This window comes from Psammomys obesus, unplaced genomic scaffold, assembly GCF_907164565.1.
Source record: "Psammomys obesus unplaced genomic scaffold, mPsaObe1.curated_primary_1811, whole genome shotgun sequence".
Classification (NCBI taxonomy): Eukaryota; Metazoa; Chordata; class Mammalia; order Rodentia; family Muridae; genus Psammomys; species Psammomys obesus.
Window position 1 is genome coordinate 4,595,519 of NW_026588752.1, and position 22,121 is coordinate 4,617,639.

General features: G+C 52.2%; 2 protein-coding genes across 2 annotated transcripts in view; one reads left to right on the forward strand and one right to left on the reverse strand.

Annotated features, from left to right (window-relative positions):
* Coro7 (coronin 7) overlaps positions 1 to 22,121 on the forward strand; it is a 54,964-nt gene that overhangs the window by 17,978 nt on the left and 14,865 nt on the right. The window contains exons 7-9 of the mRNA XM_055604694.1: positions 768 to 818; positions 8,616 to 8,702; positions 9,155 to 9,237. Coding sequence (XP_055460669.1) covers positions 768 to 818; positions 8,616 to 8,702; positions 9,155 to 9,237 — 221 coding nt within the window. The remainder of the gene's footprint in view (positions 1 to 767; positions 819 to 8,615; positions 8,703 to 9,154; positions 9,238 to 22,121) is intronic.
* Positions 13,481 to 22,121, reverse strand: part of Vasn (vasorin) — a 10,706-nt gene continuing 2,065 nt past the window's right edge. Inside the window, exon 2 of the mRNA XM_055604695.1 lies at positions 13,481 to 16,105. Coding sequence (XP_055460670.1) covers positions 14,075 to 16,096 — 2,022 coding nt within the window. The 5' untranslated portion in view covers positions 16,097 to 16,105 and the 3' untranslated portion in view covers positions 13,481 to 14,074. The remainder of the gene's footprint in view (positions 16,106 to 22,121) is intronic.

The window sequence follows — 22,121 nt, forward strand, 5'->3', positions numbered from 1 at the left end:
TTTTTTACTTTTGAGGTTTTTATGAGTGTGAGTGTTCTACCTGGGTATATATCTGTACCACATGACTGCACTGCCCTCAGAGGACATTTGGATAGTTAAATGGATGTGAGCCACAATGTGGGTTCTGGGAATTAAACCCAAGTCCTCTGGTAAAGCAGCAAGTGCTTTTAACCACCGAGCTATCTCTCCAGTCCTCTCCCACTGTATTTTTTTGAGAAAGTGTCTCTTACCTGGGTCAGTTTGACTTGGTGAGGCTTGACTTGGCGAGGCTTGACTTGGTGAGGCTGGCGAGCAGTATACCCCAGGGCCAGGGTTACACATGTCACACCTGGTTTTTATGTAAGTGCTGGGGTCTAACCTCAGGTCCTCATGCTTGCACAGCAGACACTTTATCAGTTGAATCCTCTTTCCAACCTCAGTGTGAAGTTCTTTAAGTACAAAAATAACATCATCACAGAAGCCCTGCCTCAAAAAAAAAAAAAAAAAAAAAGCCGGGGAAGGGAAACACTTATGACATGCCTGGTAGATAGCAGTGATTATGAAGGTGGAGTGTTGTTGCCAAGTATAATCTTCTGGGAGTCTACACAGGAAGGGACCTGCCCTCCAGGTAAGAAGGAAGACCCCCAGCCAGGGAGCAACATCTGATCAGTGATGCAGGTCTGTATTATGTACCAACTGATGAGGCCTGTAGTGGGAGAGATAGGCTGACCCCCAGAAACACCCAGGTTTTAATTGTATCCTTTGTTTCTCTCTCCCTTCTTTTTTAGGACAAGCAGCTACGGATCTTTGACCCCAGAGCAGGGACCAAGGACTCTCAGGTGAGTTATGTGTCTAGTGCCGGTGGTAAAAACCCCTACCCAGGACCACACAGTGCAGCACATGGAGGAACCTGGTGGTGGCAGCAGCTATGGCTGCTCAGAGTTCTTCCTGAGGTCTGACCTCTGGCTCCTAGGAAGGGTTTTGCTTTGATCATAGGGTGGGCTGCAGCCATGCTGTCAGTAGAGGCATTCCCTGACTTCAGGAATGTAATTTGAGATTTCAGCTTCCTCCCCTCCTTTGAGACCCTTATTTCTTTTCCCAGCATGGTCACCAGAGAGGAGCTACTGAAGAGTCAGAAAGAGCCCTCATCCCCCTTTTTGTATCTCCCTCTTTCAGCAGGCCATGGGGTAGACTGAACTTCCCACTCCTGTAAGACCTGGGGATTGTAGGTGTTTTGTTATCCCTGTGGTGGGTGCCTAGAGCCCACATTGTCATGATTTCCCAGTGAGGCAGTAGGCATGGGGCCTCTGGAAAGTCATTCGTTTCTCTAACTGAGACCCTGTAGACAACAGTCAGCCAGCCACACGTGTGGCCTTGTCCCAATGATTGCTGAGGGCTTCTCTGTTCGGGAGGGCTTAGTGTTTATCCTGAGAAATGAGGGCTCAGGTGAGGACTCAGTTTCCATGAGGCCACAAACAGATGGCCAGAGTTGGGAAGAGTGTTCTAGAAATCATCTAATAGGCACAGGGGGGAGACAAGAGCTTGTTTTAGAAATCATCTGAAAGGTCCAGAGTGGATCATCTATACAAAAGGCCTATCCCCTGGCGTCTGGGAAACCACTAGGGAATTTTAAGAGGGAGTGAAATCAGTGAATTTCTGTTTCTATTTCCTCTCTCTCTCTCTCAAGATTTATTTTATTACTGTTTTATGTGTATGTATGTGTGAGAGAGTCTGCATGTCCAGACTCTGGACTGATATACACATGGGTGCCCAATGAAGACAGCATAGGAGATTGAACCCTGGAGCTAGAGTTGCAGGAAGTTGTGAGCCGCCTGACGTGGGTGCTGGGAACTCAACTCAGATCCTCTGGAAGAGCAGAAAGCACTCTTAACTGCTGAGCCATCTCTCTGTCCTCCCTCTTTTCTTCTTTCTCTCTCTGTCTCCACTCTCTCTTTCTTTCTTGACACAGTCTCACTATGTTGCCCTAACTTGCACTATATGTAAACCAGGCTAGCCTCGAACTCAGGTGATCCACCTGCTTCTGCCTCCTCTGTGTTGGGATTAAAGGTATGCACCACCATAATTGGTAGTTTCATATTTCTTTCCTTTAAAAAAAAAACATTTATTTTTATTCTTTTTAAAGTATTAATTTATTTATTTTATATGTGTGCACCTCATGCATGAAGTTCTCACAGATGCCAGAAGAGGGCATTAGGTTCCCTTGGAACTGAAGTTACAAATGGTTGTGAGCTGTCATGCTGGAAATCGAACCCTGGTCCTCTACAAGAGCAGCTCGTGCTCTTAGCCACTGAGCCATCTCTCCAGCCCCAACTTTTATTATTCTGAATTATGTGTCTGCACATGTGTCTGGGTAAGGGTTTGCTATGTGCGTGCAGATGCCTGCAGAGGTCAGAGACATTGGATCCCCTGGAGCTGGAGTTACAGACAGTTTGAGCTGCCTAAAATGGGTGCTGTGAACCAAACTTGGGTCCCGTGTAAGAGCATCATACACATTTAACCCCTGAGCCATCTCTAACCCTAGAATTTCTTTTGTTGTTTTGTTTGTTTGTTTTTCAAGACAGGGTTTCTCTGTGTAGCCCTGACCAGGCTGGCCTCGAACTCACAGAGATCTGCCTACCTCTGTTTTCCAAATGCTGGGATTAAATGTGTGCACCACCACGCCTGGCCTTTTTTCTTTTTTCTTTTTAGGAAAAAAAAATTAAATAAACTAAAAAAACAACACTCATACTTTTATTTCATGGGTATAACCATTTTGCATGTATATCTGTGATACCACGTGCATTCCTGGTACCCTTGTTAGGCCAAAAGAGGGTATCAGATCCTCTGAAATTTGAAGTTCAGAGTTGTGAGCCATCATGTAGGTGCTGGGAGTCAAACCCCTGTGGAGTCCTCTAGACAGTAGCCAGTACTCTTATAGCTGAGCCATCTCTTCAGCCTCAGGAAATTGTCTGTCTCTCTTCCTTCCTTCCTTCCTTCCTTCCTTCCTTCCTTCCTTCCTTCCTTCCTTCCTTCCTTCCTTCCTTTCTTTCCTTTTTCTGAGACAGGATTTTTTGCATAGCCTTGGCTGTCCTGGAACTTACTCTGTAGACCAGGCTGGCCTTGAACTCACTGAGATCTATCTGCCTCTGCCTCCTGAGTACTGGGATTAAAGGTGTGCACCACCACTGCTTGACAAATTTGTATTTCTTAAAAGAACTAGAAGCTTTTTCCCCCAGCGGGGTAAAGACCTATTCCATCACAATAGTCCTCCCATTTTGAGATCTGGTTCCCCACAGGAAGTGAAGGGTAGCCTGGGCACCTCTTCATCCTCCAAAATCTATTCACATGGTACATTATGCTCTCTTTGGCCTAAACAGATAGTTCTACTCTGTCGGGTTGAGGACTGAAAAGAGGCCCCATCTGATAGGAGAACTGAGAGCAGAGTTGACCACTCCTTAGCCTTGTGTCCCTGGAGAGGCTGCTGATCTCATCTCACGGGATCATTTGAATCTCAGGTTGAGTGGCTGTGAATAGTAGGCTTTTCGTGGTAGGCTTTCTCAGACCTCCAAGCCTTTGCCTAGAGTTTCCCATATCTCCTATAAGGTGAGATAGAAACCCCTTCAGGGTTCCTTGCCCAGGGTTCTGAGAACACTACATAAAACACCTGCACTCATGCCTACTGGGCACCACACTGGGCCAAATCCTTTAGCGTTTCTTTCTCCATTCCCCTTTGCAGGGGCCTCTTTCCAGCCTGCCTTCTCCCCCATCGCTGCCCCCCTCCCTTTCCTTCCCTCCTACGCCTCCCTCACACCCCACAGAGGTGGTCTGTGAGTAAGGCTGAGGTGGAGCTGGTGTGGCTGCTAGCCAAGGGACTCCGAGTTATTGAAGAGTACAGACAGTCATTGAGGATCGGGGCGGGGAGGGGGGCTGGAGGAGCCCCCTGGAGGGGCTTTAGCCAGGAGATCTGGGAAGAGCGTGGGCAGCTCCACTGGCCGCTGGGATGGTGCCTGTGCTTGGCTCTGAGGCTCTACGCAATGCGGGGGCAGCAGCAGGCCTGGAATGCTGCCCTCCACCCGTCCCTGCTTCCCCCTCAACTTCCGCCCAGGGCATCTGGCCCACACCTGGATTCTATTAGGAAAACCACGGCTGGCGGCCAGGGTGGTGTGAGCTAAGAGGCCAGCTCAGAGAGACTCCTGAAAGTGCTTTCTTTCTCTGAGTTCCCCCTTCCTGTCTAGCAGGAATCAAGGTGGGGGTGGGGTGAAGTGTACTGCCCTGCATCCTACCTGTGCCCGTTCTGGGCCTCTCCTCATCCGAACCCCACTGTCCCGGAGACTAGAGGCCACACATACCTCCAGAATTGTACTCTCTCCACTGTCAACCTTGGCCTATCCCTCTAGGCACTTGGTCTTGGAGCAAGTGACCCTTGGGTGACTCCTTACTATATTTTATACCCTTACTTTGCTTTAATTTTTTTGAGACAGGGTTTCTCTGTGTAGCTCTGGCTGTCCTGGAACTGGCTCTGTGACCAGGTTGGCCTTGAACTTACAGAGATCCATCCACCTCTGCCTCCCAAATGCTCTGATTAAAGAAAACACTACCAGGATGGTTTTGATTTTGAGACAGGGCCTCATGTGACTTAAGCTTGTTTTGAACTTACTACATAGCTGAGTCTAGCCTTGAACCACTCTCTGATCTTCCCGCCTTTACCTTTTTTTTTTTTTTTTTTTTTTTGAGATGGAGATTCTTGCTGTGTTGCCCAGACTCAAGTGAACCTCTGTTTTAGCCTAAGCAACTGTCATTGGCCTAGGATCCAGTAGAGGAACAGAGCTCCCAGGCTCAGTCTCTCTAATCACCTCTAGGATGAGCCTAGGATGAGGGCAAGCAAGGTCCTGAAGCCATTGCTAATCCAGAGAAGCAGTAAATCTTCTCTCTCTCTTTTTTTTTTTTTAAGTATTTGTGTGTGTGTGTGTGAATGTTTTATCTGCATATATGTAAGTGGGCCTGGAATTAGGGATGGTTTTTAAGCTGCTATGTGGGTTCTGGGAACCAAACCTGGGTCGTCTGTCATCATGGCTGTGTGATTCCCTATTTCACAGAGAGATAGGGGGAAGGAGAGGGAACCAAGAGCCAAATAGGTATCTCCTGGTAGTTGTAGCTGCTTAGGAGATTGCACATCTCTGCAGAAGTTCCCTTAACCCTAGAAAGGGGTTTAGAGTTCCCTCCCCTACACAGGAAGTGTTGCCATGGTGCTGGAAAGGTGCTGTCACCACACCTCAGCTGAAATGTAAATGTGTCACTGCCCCCTGGTTGTGGCAGGGCTGAGGCTGCTGGTCCACTGCCATTCCTGTTCTCCCCAGGCCAGATATGAGGAGAATTGTCAGGGGCCATGAATATCAGTGCTCAGTGATGCTATTGTGTAGGCCAGCCTTGGAAGTTTGCTGGAAACCACAGAGGGCAACTAGTGCTGGGGCAGGAGGTGCCCCCGGAGGGGCTTTATTAGGAGTCTGGGAAGAGTGTGGCCAGCTCCACTGGCCACTTCCACCTTCCAACGATGAGTCTATCACCTATGAGTCACAGGACCCCCTCATGATAATGGGTCCTAGCTCATAGGGCTTAGGAACTTTAGGAGCCTACAGCTGTATTATGGGCAATCGAGGCAGACAGCTTTGGCTGTTTAGGCCCCTGCCTTCTCCATATGTGAATGAGAAGGTTGAAGATATGGACCAAAGTGTATTCTATTCCAGTCTATAGCTCTGCATGGAAAACTGCCAGTGGCAACCATCCTCAGCCCGTGGGAGCTACAGGGTTCTTGTGCTCACAGATAAGCACTAGGGGAATCACAAATGTTTTTTTTTTTTTCCTTAAGTTTATTTACCTTTATTTATGTGCATTGGCCTGCATTTATATCTATGTGAGAATGTCAGATCTTGGAGTTTCAGACAGTCGTGAGCTGCCATGTGGGTGCTGGGAATTGAACCTGGGTCCCCTGGAAGAGGACTCAATGGCCTTAACTGCTGAACCACCTCTCCAGCCCCAGAAGTCAGGAATGTTAAACACACAGGGTAGTCCCTTCGAAGGGAAGGAGGCATGGCCTGTTTATCCGCCCAGAAGTCTGGGAGCAGATGTGGTTACCAGCCTAGTGGCATCTGCACTGTCTGTGCAGCTAAGACCACACCCCAGACCCTTATGAGCTTGTTAGTCTATAGAACCCATCTTTATGGAAGGTGTCACATGTGCTTAAAAAATAATTTTGAGGAGTCATGTCTTAAACTTTACTGTGCACACAGGATTGAGTTAATTATCAAGAGGAAAGTTTTCACCAAATTGTGCTGTGCTTAAATATGCCTAAAATAAACTTCTTAGGGTCAGACTCCCGAAGTTTGAACCAACACCAACTACTGATTATGTTGAAGCAAACTACCGCCTTGGCTCCTATGGACCTGCTGAGCCTGTCAGTGGCGGAGACTCCAGCAGCTGAGCTCCCTCCGCTCTGCCTGCAGCTTTGTGGGTCTCGGTGCTTCCAGTCCCTCTGTAGAGCTAACGCTCTGTGTAGATTCTTCATTCTAGCTCAGATAAAAAAATGTGACCTTAGAGTGTTTTCAGTTACATTCTGTGCCCTGTTACCTTGTAAAATACACATTTGCAGCTGAATATGCACCACATTTGTAAACATGCAAGTCCAGCACTTAGGAGGCTGACGCAGAAAACCAGGTGTTCAAGACCAACCTAGACTACATGTCAGGACTCAGTCTTAGAAAAACATCCCCTCACCAAAAAAAAAAAAAAAAAAAAAAAAAAACAACAACCAGCAAAACACAGTACAGTGCTGAGCATTTAGCAGATTTTAACACTTAGTGCTTATAATAGATGTTGTTGGGAAGATGGTGCTTTTCTCTCCCCACCCCCGACAGGGTTTCTCTGTGTACCTTTGTAGGCCAGGCTATCCTCAGACTCGCAGAGATCAGCCTGCCTCTGCCTCCTGAGTACTGGGACTACAGGTGTGTGCCACCGTGCCTGGCTCATTGTGCTTCTCATAGATGAGGCACAGCTCATCCAGGGAAGGAGCAGTGGAGACAAGGCTGGGTCTTCACCAAGGCAATCTGCTTTGGCCTCCTCTTATAACCTCATTTTGGTCCTTTGTGGCCCTTAATGGTAACTGCAGTGAAGTTATTCCTGTTCAGTCTGGTTGGCCTCCTGATGTGTAAATGTTCCACAGACTTGCGAACCTTACCTGCTTTGTTCTCCTGTGTCTCCAGCTCCTAACAGCAAATTCACATTATGAAAGAAAGAATGAGCAACCATATTCCTGGTCTTTGAAACTTGTCCTGCCCCACTGTTGCCTCCTAGCACAGCTCTTGACCCACGGCAAGCCCCAAGTGTTTGTTGACTATGAATGAGCAAGTGAAATGCAGACCGGTTATGAAGCATCTAGTTTTCTACCTTCACAGAGGATATTGCACACTAGTAAAGGAACAAGAGCTCAAATGACACTGCTGGCCCATAAAAGTGTGTCAGAGGTGGGGCTGGCCAATAGCTTGACCCTCATCCTGACTCCACAGCCCCTCTTACCGTGGAGAGAGAAGGACTGGGCCGTAGTTCTCAGGCTCCAACTCCAACTTCCTGTGCCACTGTCGCTGGGTGTAAAGGGAACAGTGAGAAAAGCCCCTTGAAGGACAGGCGGAGCATTTCCAGTGGTCTCCCACGCTGGGGTCAGCCTCCATGTGCTGGGGAGGGGCCCCTGGGCCAGCTTCTCCAAGATGCTTCCCTCTCTCATTCATTCCCAAGGAGGAGATCGTGGGAAGTTTGGAGGAGGCTGGCCACATTTGGGGTGAGCTATTTTTGGTAACAGGGTCCTTGTCTCAGGCTCCAGGGGCCAGGGTGACTGGGAGAGAGCTGTTTGCATTTCCTCTGGCCCCTGGACTCCCTCCTGCCAGGGCCCAAGGGGAACAGGGACATTTGCTCCGCCTGCTATGTGAACTTCTTTTTCCTTTCTTGGAGCCTCCAGCCTTCCTGTCTGTCAGATGCTCTAACACCCCTGAAGGACCACCAGGGGCACTGCTTTACCCTCTCTAGGATGTTGCCCAGAGTTTGGCCCCAGGCCCTCCCTCTGGCCTGCTGGCAGTGACAGGAGGCAGCAGTAATCCTTCTAATCCTGTGATTTGCACGGGGCTTTTCTCAAGGCCCAGTCCTTCTATTTGCACTCTCAGTTGATCCTCCGGGCAGCTCCCATGAGTGGGTGGCATGGGTACTGGAAGCCTCATTTACAAGTGAGAAGAAAGAGCTCTTCAGAGGGTGTGCATTCCCCCAGTCCATACAGCTCTAAATGAGGACCCTCAACGGTCAGCTTTCACAGGGCATGGACAGAGGTGAGAAAAGTACTGCTGGCTTTGGCCCTGCCTCACCAGCCATGTCAGGAGGGGGGAGAATGAACCTGAGCCTGGCGTCCCCTGCATGCAGAGATGCCCTCAAAGGTGGAGGCAGGGCTCTTCCTATGATACATGTGGCCTTCAGGACTTCTGTTCACTGTGGGTGCTCAAACAAGTGGGCACAGAACGTCCCAGCTTCTGGTTCCTCGAGCTATCCTTGTCCCCAGCAGGGGGCCCTGGTGGCTCAGTGCTGTCTCTTCTCTCCTGCAGAGCACACTGGCCCATGAGAACAACAGAGACACCAGGCTGGCATGGACAGGCGTTCAGGAGCACCTTGTGTCCACTGGATTCAACCAGGTAGTGGTTCCTCCAGCATCCATGGCACTGCCAGCCAGGGACTTACCTAGTCCTTTAGGCTCTTGCTTCAAGAAGGTTGGGTGAGGTCACTGGGAGGTGGGGTGCAGACAGCCAGTTACAGGCCTATCCATATACGGCCTGGCTGTGCAGCTGGGTCTCAGGGCCCCAGGGAACTGAGGGCTTTAGAAAACTGGCAGATTCCATTTGCAGTAGCTAAGCTTGACCCCGGGAGCCATGATAGCCCCATAGGGACCAGAGTCCATGGAGGGAAACGCCCCTTGTCCCTTGTCACCTAAAAGTTCTTAAAGGGGCAGGGCAGGACATGAAAACCCAAACTCTGCCTCCCTGTCATGACTCCCTTCTGCTCTAGGGCAGGTGCCAGGCTGCACCCTCAGGCATTAGGTTCCAGGAGCAGGTAGATTCCACTGAGCCTTTCCCTGGATCCCTCACAGATGCGTGAGCGAGAAGTGAAGCTCTGGGACACCCGCCTCTTCAGCAGCGCCCTGACTTCCATCGCCTTGGACACCTCACCTGGGTAGGAACTTTGACATGCTGGGAACTGGGAGTAAGAGTCTAGAAGGTGTCCAGACTGGTCACTGGTGATGGCCCCTGACATTGTGGCAGATGCTGAGCCTTGGCTGCACCTGGGCCCAGATCTCCAGGATCCCCAGCTTTACCAGTAGGGGGTGCTGAGGCAGTCTTAAATGGGCCAATGAACCAACATCCTGTCCTCCTGGGGCTCTGTCAGGAAAGTAGTCTCCTCTTCATGGGCACACATCACTGCCTAGGGGTTCATGTAAGTGTGTTTTTAAATTAAGGGTGGGGGTGACCTTGAAAATGTGTCATGGGAGTATAGATGGCAGGAATGGGCTTTATTTTGCTATGCATGTTTTCATGGAGCTGAGGACCCAAGGATATTTGAGGTTGTAGGAGAAAGACAGACACCGATGGCTATGATAGGGCATGTGACTGTGTTTGCAAGTAGGTATAGCAGGTACATGTAGGCGTGGAGTCCACTGAGATTTATTTAAGAAGTTTGCTCTCACATATGAGTCCACCTCACACATGTTCCCAGAGAGCACAGGAGGGTAATGTATACTTCATTCTTCATCCCTGCCTCCCAGAGTATGGGAGAAAGTTTATGGTCATGCCTGGTGGAATCCAGGCTTTGTGTAGAGATGGCCTTGGTCTGCAATGGCTGATAAACCAGTCACCAGCATGCTGGCACTTAGGATAAACAGTCTATACAATCTGTGAGAGCATCAAGAATAGCTAAGGAGATGGAGGGGCTCCAAGAGGCTCAGAGACTTTGCCAGGGATGGCTACAGGGGAAGGAGGGAGGGACTCCTGCTCTGAAGCCTCAGCTGCGACTAATGGAAGGGCTGGCCAGGAACCCCTGGGTAGGTTGACTGGGGAATGCTAGAGCCAGAAAAGGCCCTGGTCCTTGCTATCTTGTCTAGCTTATTCTTTCTATAATAGTTCAGAACTGAAGGCTCTGACTCACAGAGGAACAAGGGCTTCTCAGAGGCCCAGAAACAAGAGCATCATATTAGGGATCAGGGAATGCAGGGGAAAATGGTATTCTTTATGCCTTCAAAGGATAAGGTATGGTCAGGAAGACAAGAGACTCTACATCCCAACTTCTAATGCACAGGGAGAGGTCAGGAGACTTGTTTATTGTTGTTGTTTTTATTCTTGTTTTGAGACTGGGTTTCTCTGTGTAGCCCTGGCTGTCCTGGAACTCACTCTGTAGACCAGGCTGGCCTCAAACTCAGAGAGCCGCCAGCCTCTGCCTCCTGAGTGCCGGGATTAAACGAGTATGCCACTATGCCTGGCTTGACAGTATCTATTTCATAGTGAAGAAGGCAAAGCCGAGGCATATTCAGGGTCAGGGGCTAGATCTCAAGAAAGGTATCAGGGTGGCCCTTCCCTGGAGGAGATAGAGGTACTAGGCTTTGGGGCTGCATGACCGCTGTTTGTCTTATGTATCCACCCCAGGCCTGGCACTGTCCTGGCATCTTCTCTTCCAAACCTACTCAAGCCAGGTGACTGTTCCCTACAGGCCTCCAGCAGAGGTGCTGTGGCTGGAAAGCACGCCTGGCACCATCAATCTGCTACTCTTGACCTACCACTTCCAGCCAATCAGGCTCCACTCTGGTAGTGATGCTGAGTATCCCGTCCCCCACAGGGCATCTTCTGCCTAGCTGTAGGATGGCCCCTGGAAGAGTTAACCATGCCCAGACCCCATGGTGCCACTGGCCAGGGCTGACCCTGTAATTACAGCAGTTAAGAATAGCCTCGAAGGACCAACAAGGACTGGAATTTGTCAAATTACTCCCAGATGGGCCGCCAGGCCAGCATTCCTCCCCTCAGCCCCCAAGCCATGGCCTATGCCCTGGCAAGCTGACACCCTTGGCAAGAGAACTAGGACTCTCCAGCCTCCACAAAGCTGGTGGACATTGGTGCATGCCAGTATCTAGGCTATTGAGAGAAGTGGCAGGTCCCTGCGTCCTTGCAGGTTTACTGTAAAGCAGATCCCCCCACCATTACTGAAGATGAAAAGTGTACTTGGTGCCCAACTCTGGGCACAGTATGGGGGAGGTTGGCAGCTGTGTCTCCTTGCCACCTTGATCTCGCTGTTACAGATTTTCTATCTTGGTTTAGGCACAACAGTTTTGCTCACAAGAGCTACAGGGCTTAAGGGTCAGGCACATGCCCTTCCCCACCCTCCTCTTCCAGGGGAGTTTGTCATGGTTTCCATCTCTGCCCTCTCCTTGTCATTTTGGAATGTCTATAAGGATGCTTGCCACAGTGCAGAGTGGCAGACTGTTGCCAGGCTTCCTCAGCCCATGTGGCGGGCGCAGGCTGCCATCCAGGGGACTTTCCAATATTTCTTGTGTGCCAGATCCCAGGTTCAACATTAAGGGGAGGTACAGGATAATAAGAGGTTCTACAAAGCTCCTACCAAAGAGCAGCTTTGGACCAGAAAATGAGGAGACATGCCTGTCTCATGTATTCCTGTCTCCTGGGTGTATAGAGAGGGCTGTGACTGAAGATGGTATAAACATGTGAGTAAAAGTAAAGGGTAGGCAGGTCCTACCCTTTATAGCAACAGGGCGAAAGCCCTCCCCTGTGGCTGCTCACCTCTGTCTAGACCAGGAAGTAGGTGTTAGGATCCCGCCCAGCTTGCCACATAGGATATGCCTTTCCTCTTCTCTAAGGGTGACTGTCAGGCTTGGAATGTGAGTTTACAGAACTCCAAGGAACAGTGCTTCTGGAGAGAAGACCCCACACTCCTCCCCACATCTATCTGGCCTTGAGTTGGTAGGATTACCTTCAGTGGAGACTGGCATCTTGGCCCGGTCCCCACTGGGGGTGGCATGATCTGGATACTTTTCTTGGGGGACTCCTCCCCTTTTTCTAGGTCTTGCCACCCCACCGTGCCATCCCTCCCTCTAGGCCAGGTTTGCTTTGCAGCAAAAACATTTATTCAGCAGTCACCATTCTTCAGCAGCGGTCCGCAGGCCCACAAAGGCCCCTTTGATGGGGCTGCCGAGAGGGGCAGGCTCACCACGCCTGCTGTCCTAATAGAATCCAGGCCTACAGGAAATCCACCTGGGCTGCTGCCGCCACCACTGCAGCCTCAGTAGAAAGGGCCCCTGCCCAGGCCTAATGCTACCACCTACTGCCCCCCATGACCCGCCGTCCACCTCCTCCCTCCTCCAGAGCCCTCAGCAGCCACTAATTGAATCCAGAGCCTCATGTGGCTGAGTCTGACTTGATGCTGACATCAACACCCTAAACCACAGTGCCTGTTCCCCAGGCCTGGCTGGGCCTCCTCCTTCCCCTCAGGGGTGAGACTTGGTACCAGGACCATGCATGACCCACAGAAAGACACTGATTGGCAGTGGAGCCTGTGAATGACTGGCTTCTGCTTTTGCTGGGCCCTTCTACTCCTCCAGGGCCCGACTCTTCTCTCATCCCTAAGATTAACAGGCAAAGACGGTGTGCATCCATTAGTTTTCAGAGCTGCCCACACCAAGTCCAAGCCACAGCTGTCCTTGAATCTAGTCTTGCTGTCCCCACAGCCTATAGTTTTCCTAGAAAACCCTCCTTTGGGTGTTCCAGAATTGATAGGCACATCTCTAGGGCAAGAAGTAAAGGAATACCCAGGGCCACCAAACTTGGCACCAGCTGTGAGCCAGACAGTCCTTTGGCCCTTCCTTGCTGTTAATGTTCTATCTCGGCCTTCCCTTTCAGTTCACTGGGCTTCTTGCCTTGGTGATCCATGTTTCCCCCACCAGTGCCCTTTACAGCAGGGCTTGTGCCAGAGCAGTGCAGACAGCAGGAAGGAGCCACATACTTGGCTAGCCTAGGACTCTGGTAGAGTCTGGAAGCTTCCTGGTCCCAAAATCAGCCATTACAAGGCTCTAGAATGACGAAGCTCTAGGCTGTCTTCTCTAGGTAAGGCAGGGGTAGACTGCTCTTCAGAACTCCCGAGAAGAGTGTGATCTCCCTCTGCGTCCTGTGTTTGCTATGGGCCCCTACCAAAGTTAAACATAAGCACTATGGCTCCTGCTGGCCCAAGACAGCCTAGCTTAGGGTAAGCTGCCCTAAGGAGTCCATTTTCCTGCCCCACCCAGGTGAAGGCCTTACCACACATGGGTCAGGACCTGTGGCTGGAACATTCTAATGGCAGGACCCTGCCAAGCCCATGCCTGACCTGTGACCAGTGACTTAAAACTCATGTACCCCAAGCCCAAACAGAGAGACAGGCAATTCATTTTAGTTTTTATTTTCTTACAAAAGGCCTTCATATCATCAATAGTCTTACAAAAACCAAAGTCCTTGTCACTGAATTTGAAAAACACTTTCCCAGCATAAACGGGAAAAGATCTTTTATAAATACATTAAGAACAAAACAAAACAATAGAAGCAAATCCACATGTGCCCAGAGCACCTTCCTTTCCAGTTTCAAGTGTTCCTGCACTTTTGGGGCCACGGCCACGGCCCTAGTGCCTTCCCCCCCCACTATTTCTGGGGATTCCTTCACTGTTTACCAGATTCCATGGCTTGGGAAGCCAAACATGCCTAGCCATGTTACCAGCACATGGCAGGGCTCACACCCCAGGATTGCACACTGCAGAAGACAGCAGGCGCCTGTACTGGACATGCTGGTGGCTGTGATAGTTCATTTGGGCTGAAGCAGCTCACAGATGAGATCCAGCCCGGAGAGGGTCAGAGACTGGCTGCTGTCCACAGTATCATCATGCATGTGCACTGTGGTGCATATTGAGAACTTCTTTGTGTGGCAGCAGAAGGGTGATGACTGAAAGCCTGGACCCCTCCCTGGCTGCTCTTTCTTTCCTGGCTTAGATGTAGTGCTTAGCAGGGAGGGCCCCCTGGAGGCTGGGCCCTGGGTAGCCCATAAGGGGCACCTCACATTCAGGACCACCTGACAGGGCCTCCCCACCTCCCTCTGTTGCCTTGGAGCTTGGCTCCAAGGGGGCTTTCACCCCCTCTAGTTCCAGGGGCCCAGTCCCTGCTCCCACCTGCCCTTTGTCCTGAGCTGTAGACGTTGCCCGCCCCCGCCGTACACAGTAGGCTGCTCCTGCAGCAGCCAACACAGCTAGGAGTACAGCAGCCAGGGCAGGTGCAATGAGGAGTGGCAGATTGCCCTCACGGGCCTGGGTGACTGGGGCATGATTGGAGCGGACTGCCTGGGGGGTGTTGGCCTCCCCACAGGCCTCCTCACCTTCAGGTATCCGCCCAGCTCCCAGGGGTGTGACACAGATAGAATAGGTGGCATTGGGCCGCAGCTGGGTGACTGTGTACTCTGCAAGAGAAGCAGGGAGTCGTAAGGTCACCAGCCGCCTGTCGGGGCCAGACAGGTTACGATAGGTGAGGCGGAGGCTCCGGAGCTGCACAGCGCTGCCCTGTAAGTAACGCTGCAGCTCCACACGCAAGGAGGTGGGGCTCACTGGCTCAATGCTGAGAGGCAGGGGCCGGGAGGGCCTTGGAGTGTCCGGTATGGAGCTGGGTTTCATCCCTTGCCCCACTGGACTCTCACAGTACAGGCCAATGAAGCCCTCTGGGCACAAGCACTCCCAGTGGTGTCCTGCCCCTACACGGCAGGTACCACCGTTCAGGCAGGTGGATGCTGGACAGTCCTGGGGCTGAGGAGCAGGCTTCACGGTTGGTGGGGCCGTGGATGGTGGGGTGGAGGCCTGGGTAGTTGGCTCTGTGATGCTGGGCCACGTGGGGGCTTGGCTAGAAGTCGAAGGGGTGGGCTCTTTGATAGTTGGCTTTATGGTAGGTACTGTGGCTGTGGTGGTGGTGACTGGGCAGCCAAAATCTGCATAGTCCAGATCCAGGAGCAGTCGGCCAGCATTCTTGGGTGGGAAGTGACAACGTGTCTCCTCAGGGCTGGCCAGCACAACATGGTTCTCACGCACCCAAGGCCCAAACCAGCTCAAGGGGCACAAGCAATTGAAGGGGTTTCTGGCAGCTGCTAGGAGGCGCAGGCGGGGAAAGAGACTTGAGAGGTCACTGGGCAGGGCCTGTAGGCTCAGGTTGCTCACGTCCAGTTCCTGCAGGGCTGTCAGGCCAGCCAGGTCCTCTGGCCGTATATGGGCAATGCGGGTGTTGCCAGCTAGCCGCAGGCGTGTCAGGCCACGCAAGCCTTGGATCACAGATGGCATGTGCTCCAACTGGTTGTCAGAAACATCCAGGTCATGGAGGTTGCGCAGGCGGCCGAAAAGCCCCTCATCTAGCCGCCGCAGCCCCAGGCCAGCCAACCTCAATGCCTCTACATTGGCAGTATCCAGCACTCCGGCTTCCAGGGTCGGGATACTGTTGTAGCTGAGGTCCAGCAGCAGCAGGCGGGGCAAGTGCAGTGCAGGCAGCACCCGGAGCTCATTGTCCTGCAGCTTGAGCTCCAGAAGGTGGTCAAGTGCATCAAAGGCACCAGTCTGGATGTGGCGAATGCGGTTCTTGCCCAGGTAGAGGCGCTCAAGGCGTCGCAGGCCGTGGAAAGTCTCATTGGAGATCTCTTGCAGTTTGTTGGCAGTCAGGTCCAGGTTACTGAGGTTAACAAGTGGCTGAAAAATGCCACCAGGCAGGCTAGTGATCTGGTTCTGTGACAAGTCCAGGAGCTGCAGGCTTGGAAGGGCAGCAAAACAGCCCACATCAAGTGTAGTGATGCCGTTCTCGAAGATATAGAGGCCCACTGTGTCAGGTGGCACGTCTCGGGGAACCGTGGGTGCCTGGCGGGCGGTACAGAAGACTATCTGTGGCTGGTTGCACTGGCAGCCTGATGGGCAGCCTTGGACCCCAGACCTCAGGAGCAGCAGGAGCAACAGCAGGAGAGGTGGCAGGCAACTCCTGGAGGGCATCTTCTGTTCCTAAGAGCAAAAAGCGGTGAGTCAGGGCTGACGGCAGCCACATCAGAAAGGCCGGAGAACTCTTCACTCCCCACTCTCAGGTGCAGCAGAGCCCAGAGCGGTGAGTCAGGTCCCTAGCGCCCTGGCTGGTTTCTGTCCCATGTCTGTCATCCCTTTCTATGTGATCTTATCATTACAGTGTTGGATGTCATGAATGAGCATCCTACAGGCTGATACATGTAGAGGCTGGCTAGCTCAAGGACCAACAGCACAGGCAACATCTCAGTGACAACACAGTTTTCCCTGAACCCTGGACTTCTTGTCCTAGCCAAGGCCAGCCCCTCTATCTGGCTGCAAGGACAGGGAAGGAGAATTATGGGTCCTGAAGCCCCTCCCTGCAGAGTCTGGAGAGACAGGATGGGCAGTTGGCCCGGGCGCGTAAGCAGAGAAGCTGGCTGTTGGGGCCACTGGCCCTGCAACACACTCTCATGTCCCTCCCTCCTCTGAGGGAGGAGAGACCGCAGCAGGAAAACTTCTCATGGAAACTATGGGATCTGTGTTTTTCCACTTGTGCTGTCAGACCTGCCCAGGATGGGGGCCATGGGCCACCAGGATGTGGCCAGTGGTGAGGTTTCTAGAGGAGGGGTAGAGGCTGGCTGGCAGCTCTGGCTTGGCAGGTGCCCCTTGTCTAGGGGAGGGGTGGCTGGATAAATTGAAACTTCCCTTTTCAGCCCCCTGTCATCAAAGCATGAACTAAAAACGAGGAACCCTGTGGCTCAGGTGAGGGAAAAACCTTTGTCCTCACCTCTTATGGTGGCCTGTGACAATGCCAGACTGGATAAGTACATCAGGCCAACTCCTCAGTTTTTGAGGGTTCTGCTTTAGGCTGGACCCTAGAACAAGGAATAGCTTTGTCCCCGAGAAGTGACAGTGCCCCATTCTTCCCACGTGGCAGCACTTGCTCAGCACACCGCTGCCTTAGTTCCCTCGGCAGCCAGCTTAGATGGGAGCTTCTTTTGTTACTCCAGAGTAACAGAGAAGGGGCTTTCGGAGGTGCCAGTGAGTATGAGCTGGAACCCAGGGCTTGAGTATAGCCAGCTTGAGAGGGTCTGCCCCTGGGGCAGGGTCTGTGCCTTTCAGGGCTCCATGTCATAACAAGCCATGAAGGTTGGGCTCCCACTCTTATCCTACATGACAGAGGTCAACAGCTTGCTCATTTCACTCAGGCTCCTAGGACAGCCTGAGGGCCACACCCAGGCACAGTCCTCACCCTGGGTGCTCCAGAGGCCTGAGCCTTGCATGGTGTGCCAGCATGCCCCTGGGCTGGCAGTCCTGCCTAATGGCTGACAATGCCCTCCCATTCCAGGCACCTGCTGTTCACACAAGGGCCTTTTGTACTAGAGCTAGGGCCTCCCTTCCCCCACGTGTGGCCACAACAGGTAACAAGACCCTCACCCAGCCTGCCTTTACCACCATCCCATCTGTGGATTCCCCTTTTCCAAAGCACAAGGGCCCCTGGTGTGTGAAAGGGAAGAAGACAGAATGGGTCCTAAGACAGGTGAGTTAAATGCCTGGGGCCTTACGCCAGCTCTAAGTGAAAGAAAAGGCCTTGTTACCCAGGTTAAGCTCACAGTCCCATCTGCCCGCAGTGTCCTTTTGTCAAGGAAGTGTTCGACCCCTCCGTACCGCCAAAAGCCCCTTCTCTTCTGTTACTCTGCATCGACAAGAGCAGCCTGCTGATGAACAGTTTGGCGCTTTCCCCACCCCTGGCTGGCCCACTCCATAGACATGCTAGGAACTCCCATAGGCAGAGATCTTGTCTACCTTTGCTCCTTTATCTGCAGAGCCTGTGCAGTGCCTCTCTGCTGAAGGAGCACTGAGGTAGAGGCTCACACTGAGAATCAACTGAGAAAAGTATCAGAACCCTGAGGCCTCAAGTGTCTCTGATTCTACCAGCACCACGGGGCTCTGCATTTAGTGACCTAAAACTGTTAGCTGCCCCCCTAACTCCCTTACCCCATAGGACTGTTTCCAGCCACCTTGACTCGGGGTAGTCGGGTAGTCGGCTTCCAGATAGCGGCTTCAAATGACCTCCGTCCACACGTCACAGCCATGTAGGAGGTGAGAAACCGCCTCCTCAATCAGTCTACTCCTGTGAGGCCAAGGTCAGGCTGAAGGGGTCCCTGCACGTGGCTAGCCTGGCCACATGGCTGATTCATCTCCCCATGGGTCTTGTTTAAGGCCAATGGTTAAGAGCTCATTCTAGGCAGGCGGCTCTGTGTGAGGCCTCCACTGGCAGCGTCATACTTAGTTCTTTACTTTCTTCTGTGTATCCTCGCCACCTTAGGGCTGAATAGTGTGCTTGGGAGGTGCTCCTTACTCTCCACAAAGGGGACCAACTATACTTTCTCCTAGCAGTTAAGGGGGGAAGGATATGTAGGAGTGTTTGACCTTAGGATCGCCACTTGGCTGGCAGGTTGGAAGCTATGGAGTGGCCATACAAGTTGGTAGGAGAGGGAGGTGAGTTAACTCAGGAGTGACCCGGGTCATAAGCCAAAAAGACCATACAGGTAATAAGCTAATCCAATTCCCATTCCTCTTAAGATTCATGTTAAGTTTCTTTGCCTGACCCCTGGCTTCACATCTCCCAGCAAGGGGAGACTGAGGCAAAAGATGGTTCTAGAGCTTTGGAAAACTTCAGTTTGCAAGATACAGTCTATTGGCTAGGGAAGCCTTTCATGGCTCGTATGTGGGCAGTCCTTGAGGGGAATCTGGAGAGGGCAGAAGCTAACCATGGTGGAAAAAAGTGAGGCAGTTATAGCACAGCAGGAGACAGGCCTGAGTTCAGGTTGAGTGTCACTGCAATTACTATATAGACCAAGCTGGCCTTGAACTCCCAGAGATCCTCCTACCTCAGTCTCCAAAGAACTGGGAGTAAAAAAGGTGTATGCCACCACACCCAGCCTGAGTCCCTTCTTGCCTGAGTTTCATCTTTGAGAAATGCAGAGCTCTTGTGGGCAGCCCTGCGGACTTCCTGTTTTGTTTTGTTTGGTTTTGGTATTGGTTTTAAATAGGTAAAGTTTAAGGTCGTTTTGCCATTTTTGTCTGCATGTGTATATGTTCAGTGCCTGTGGAAGCCAGAAAAGGCTGCTGTATTCCCTGGAACTGGTGGTTTTGAGTCTCCTAATGGGCACTTGGAATCAAATTCTGGGTCCTCTGGAAGAACAGCCTGTGCTCTCAACCACTAAGCCACCTCCCCAGCCTCAAAGAGGGAGCTCTTTTAGTAAGTTCTGAAGGCATTTAGCTTGTTTGAGTCCTTGTACCTGGTGTATGTACAGGTCGGTGGGTGGCTTCTCAAGAGTTGTACTGCCCTGTGCTTCCAGCTGATTAGAGTGGCTCTGAACGGACCACAGCCTCTGCTTTGATATCTGATCCTTGTGGGGCTACAAAGTGACCATATCCCTTGTAAAAGCTATGGGGAGAGCTCTGGAGCAGCAAGCTTTAGGGGTCAGGAGGGCAACAACAATGAAGGGTCAGGCCGCCGCCTCCTCCTACTAGATTCTTCACCTATGTTGGTCTAACTCTACGCAGCCTGGTGGGCAGAGGCAGATAGGCCTGGCTGTCTCAGCACCCAGGAGCCAGGATGAGGTATTTAGGTTTGGCTGTTAAGCCAGACCACAAACCCCACCTTAGCATCTAATGGAGCCTGTCACAGCACCTGCTTCCTAAAGCATTTGCCAAATGGTCAGTAAACATGATTAGCCACTACAGGCATTACTTATATGCCAGGAGCCCTGCCTTCCTTGTAAGCAAGACCCACTGTGGAAATTGTACCACCTTCATGCTAACTAGAGACCCTAGGTCCGGGTTAAGGACACGTGAGCGGGCATCCCTCCACTCTTAAGGCAATGGAAAAATGGGGGTGCGTCCTTAGTTTTATAAAGGAATGTGGGAGTAAGCTGTCCTTTGGCCCAACCTCCTGAAGCACATGACCTCCAGGAGGGGCTCTGTGAGTAAGGACAACTAAGGGCATTGGTCATCCAGTTTTTGAGGTCCCAGAATGCCCTCCACACCCAAGTGTGTGACACACTTGTGGGCACCCACCCATATACATGCCTGAGGTCAGTCAGGGACGGGAGAGTGGGTGGGGTAGAACCCAGGCATTTGGTGAGCACATCAGGCCTGGAGCTGGTGCTTCTCCCTGGGGCTGAGGCAGGCCATGTGCCCAGCGAGGTGGAGGGGACAATTCAGAGCCCACTCCTTCTTTGCACACTTCTTAAGGGTAGGTACAGTTAGGCTCTGCAAGGCCTGACTCTCAGCTCTGGGCTCCAAGCCTCTGTCTCCTGGTGCTGCACCGAATGGGCTCTACTTTGCTTGCCAGGCCTGGCAGCAGCCCAGCCCCAGGAGGCTGCCAACACACCCCCAGCCCCCTCCCGCAGGCGGGACTGTGCCGGCGGCCAGAATGGCTGGCTCCAGTTTCGCTGACGTGTCCGAGGCAATTCTGGGCCCTGGTTTGGTCCATCCCATCTCCCCTCTCTAGAATACAGCAGTCCTGGCCCAACAGAGAAGATGGGTCAAGGGTCTCTATTATAGGTTCTCAAAAAAAGTTGGGCAGGAGGCAGAGCCCAGGCTGGTGATTAAGTTAGGGGATCCCAAGCCAGTTCTGATCATTCTGCTTTGTGACCTCACCCCAATTCCTGCTCTCTCCTGGCTTCCATCTCTGCCTATAACTCAAAGGGTTTGGTTAGGATCTGAGCTGCAGGTTAGGGTCACCTAGAAAGCACTCTTTAAAACCTCAATTCCCTAGGCTACGTTATTATTATTTTTTTTTAATTAGCATTCCTGCTGGGAAGAGCCAGGCAGCTATATTTTAAGTCCTCTATTGGGTCTTCTGCACAGCTAGAGAAACTGCAAAAAGGACAATGAGGATATCAACCTAACTACTCTGTTTGTCCAAGAAAGGCTCTGGATCTTGGAGTGGGTGTGGCCAGGGTGGCCTGTCTCCACCCAGGTGGGCGTCTTCAGTGCCCCTGTGGGTGACCTGACTGCTGTCAGACCTGTCAGCCAAGGCAGATAGATGAGTGACTAAGATCAGCCTCTGGCTCAAGTGAGCCCTTGGGGTGGCAGGCTGTGCCATCGTAGGAGAGGTGCCACCTGTTGGGCAAGAACACCTGTGGCCCCAGGAGCTATGTGGTGGCTGTGGCCCAACCAGAAGTGGGGAGCAGAATGACACCGTCAGCACGCGTAGCAGGTGTGATGCCACTAGGGCTCCGCCTCCTCCTACCCTGCCCCTGCCCGGAGCCTGGCGCCCACTGAATAAGCTATAACCCTGCAATTAACCCTGCACCTTCCAGAATACCTTAGTCACTACAGAAAGCCAGCTACCCCAAGCTTCCCAGGCACAGAAGGGAATGGCCACAGATGGGGTCTTTTTCCCTATTCACATCAGCATGCCGTTGTTTTACAAGTCACTCAGCCTTGTAGGGCAGAAGCAGTCCCTTCTGGGGTCTATGAACTGGTCACTGAACCACAACTCTGCCCCACAGTTGTCACTATTGACCAGTGACTGAGCCTGAGGGCCAGCAAGGCTCCCACCCCGCCCCAGCTCCCCCAGTACAAGCCAGCTCCCTCCTTACTGAAGTCTCTTAGGCAGCCTGCAGGAATGTCAGAGTCTTATTGCATTCCCCAGGAGGAGTTGGGGGGGAGCCGTCCCCAACCTTGAAGAACTGGCCTTTTGCCCACCCCCACCCCCTCAAACCGAGGTGGCCTGAAGAAGCCTCCTCACACCCAGGGAGACTGGAATGAGGAAAAGCGGGGGAGGCCTGCGGCCTGGACAGCAGGCTGAGGGCTTGGGGAAAGCAGCCCGGCTGACTCTGGAATGTGGAAACTGATAAAAGGAAGGTCCAGTCCTCCCCAGCACACCAGAGCACCCCTACTGGCCCTGCTGCAATCACGTGCAGACACACACCCTCTGGGCCACACTCCTACACGTGTGTGTGTGTGTGTGTGTGTGTGTGTGTGTGTGTGTGTGTGTGTG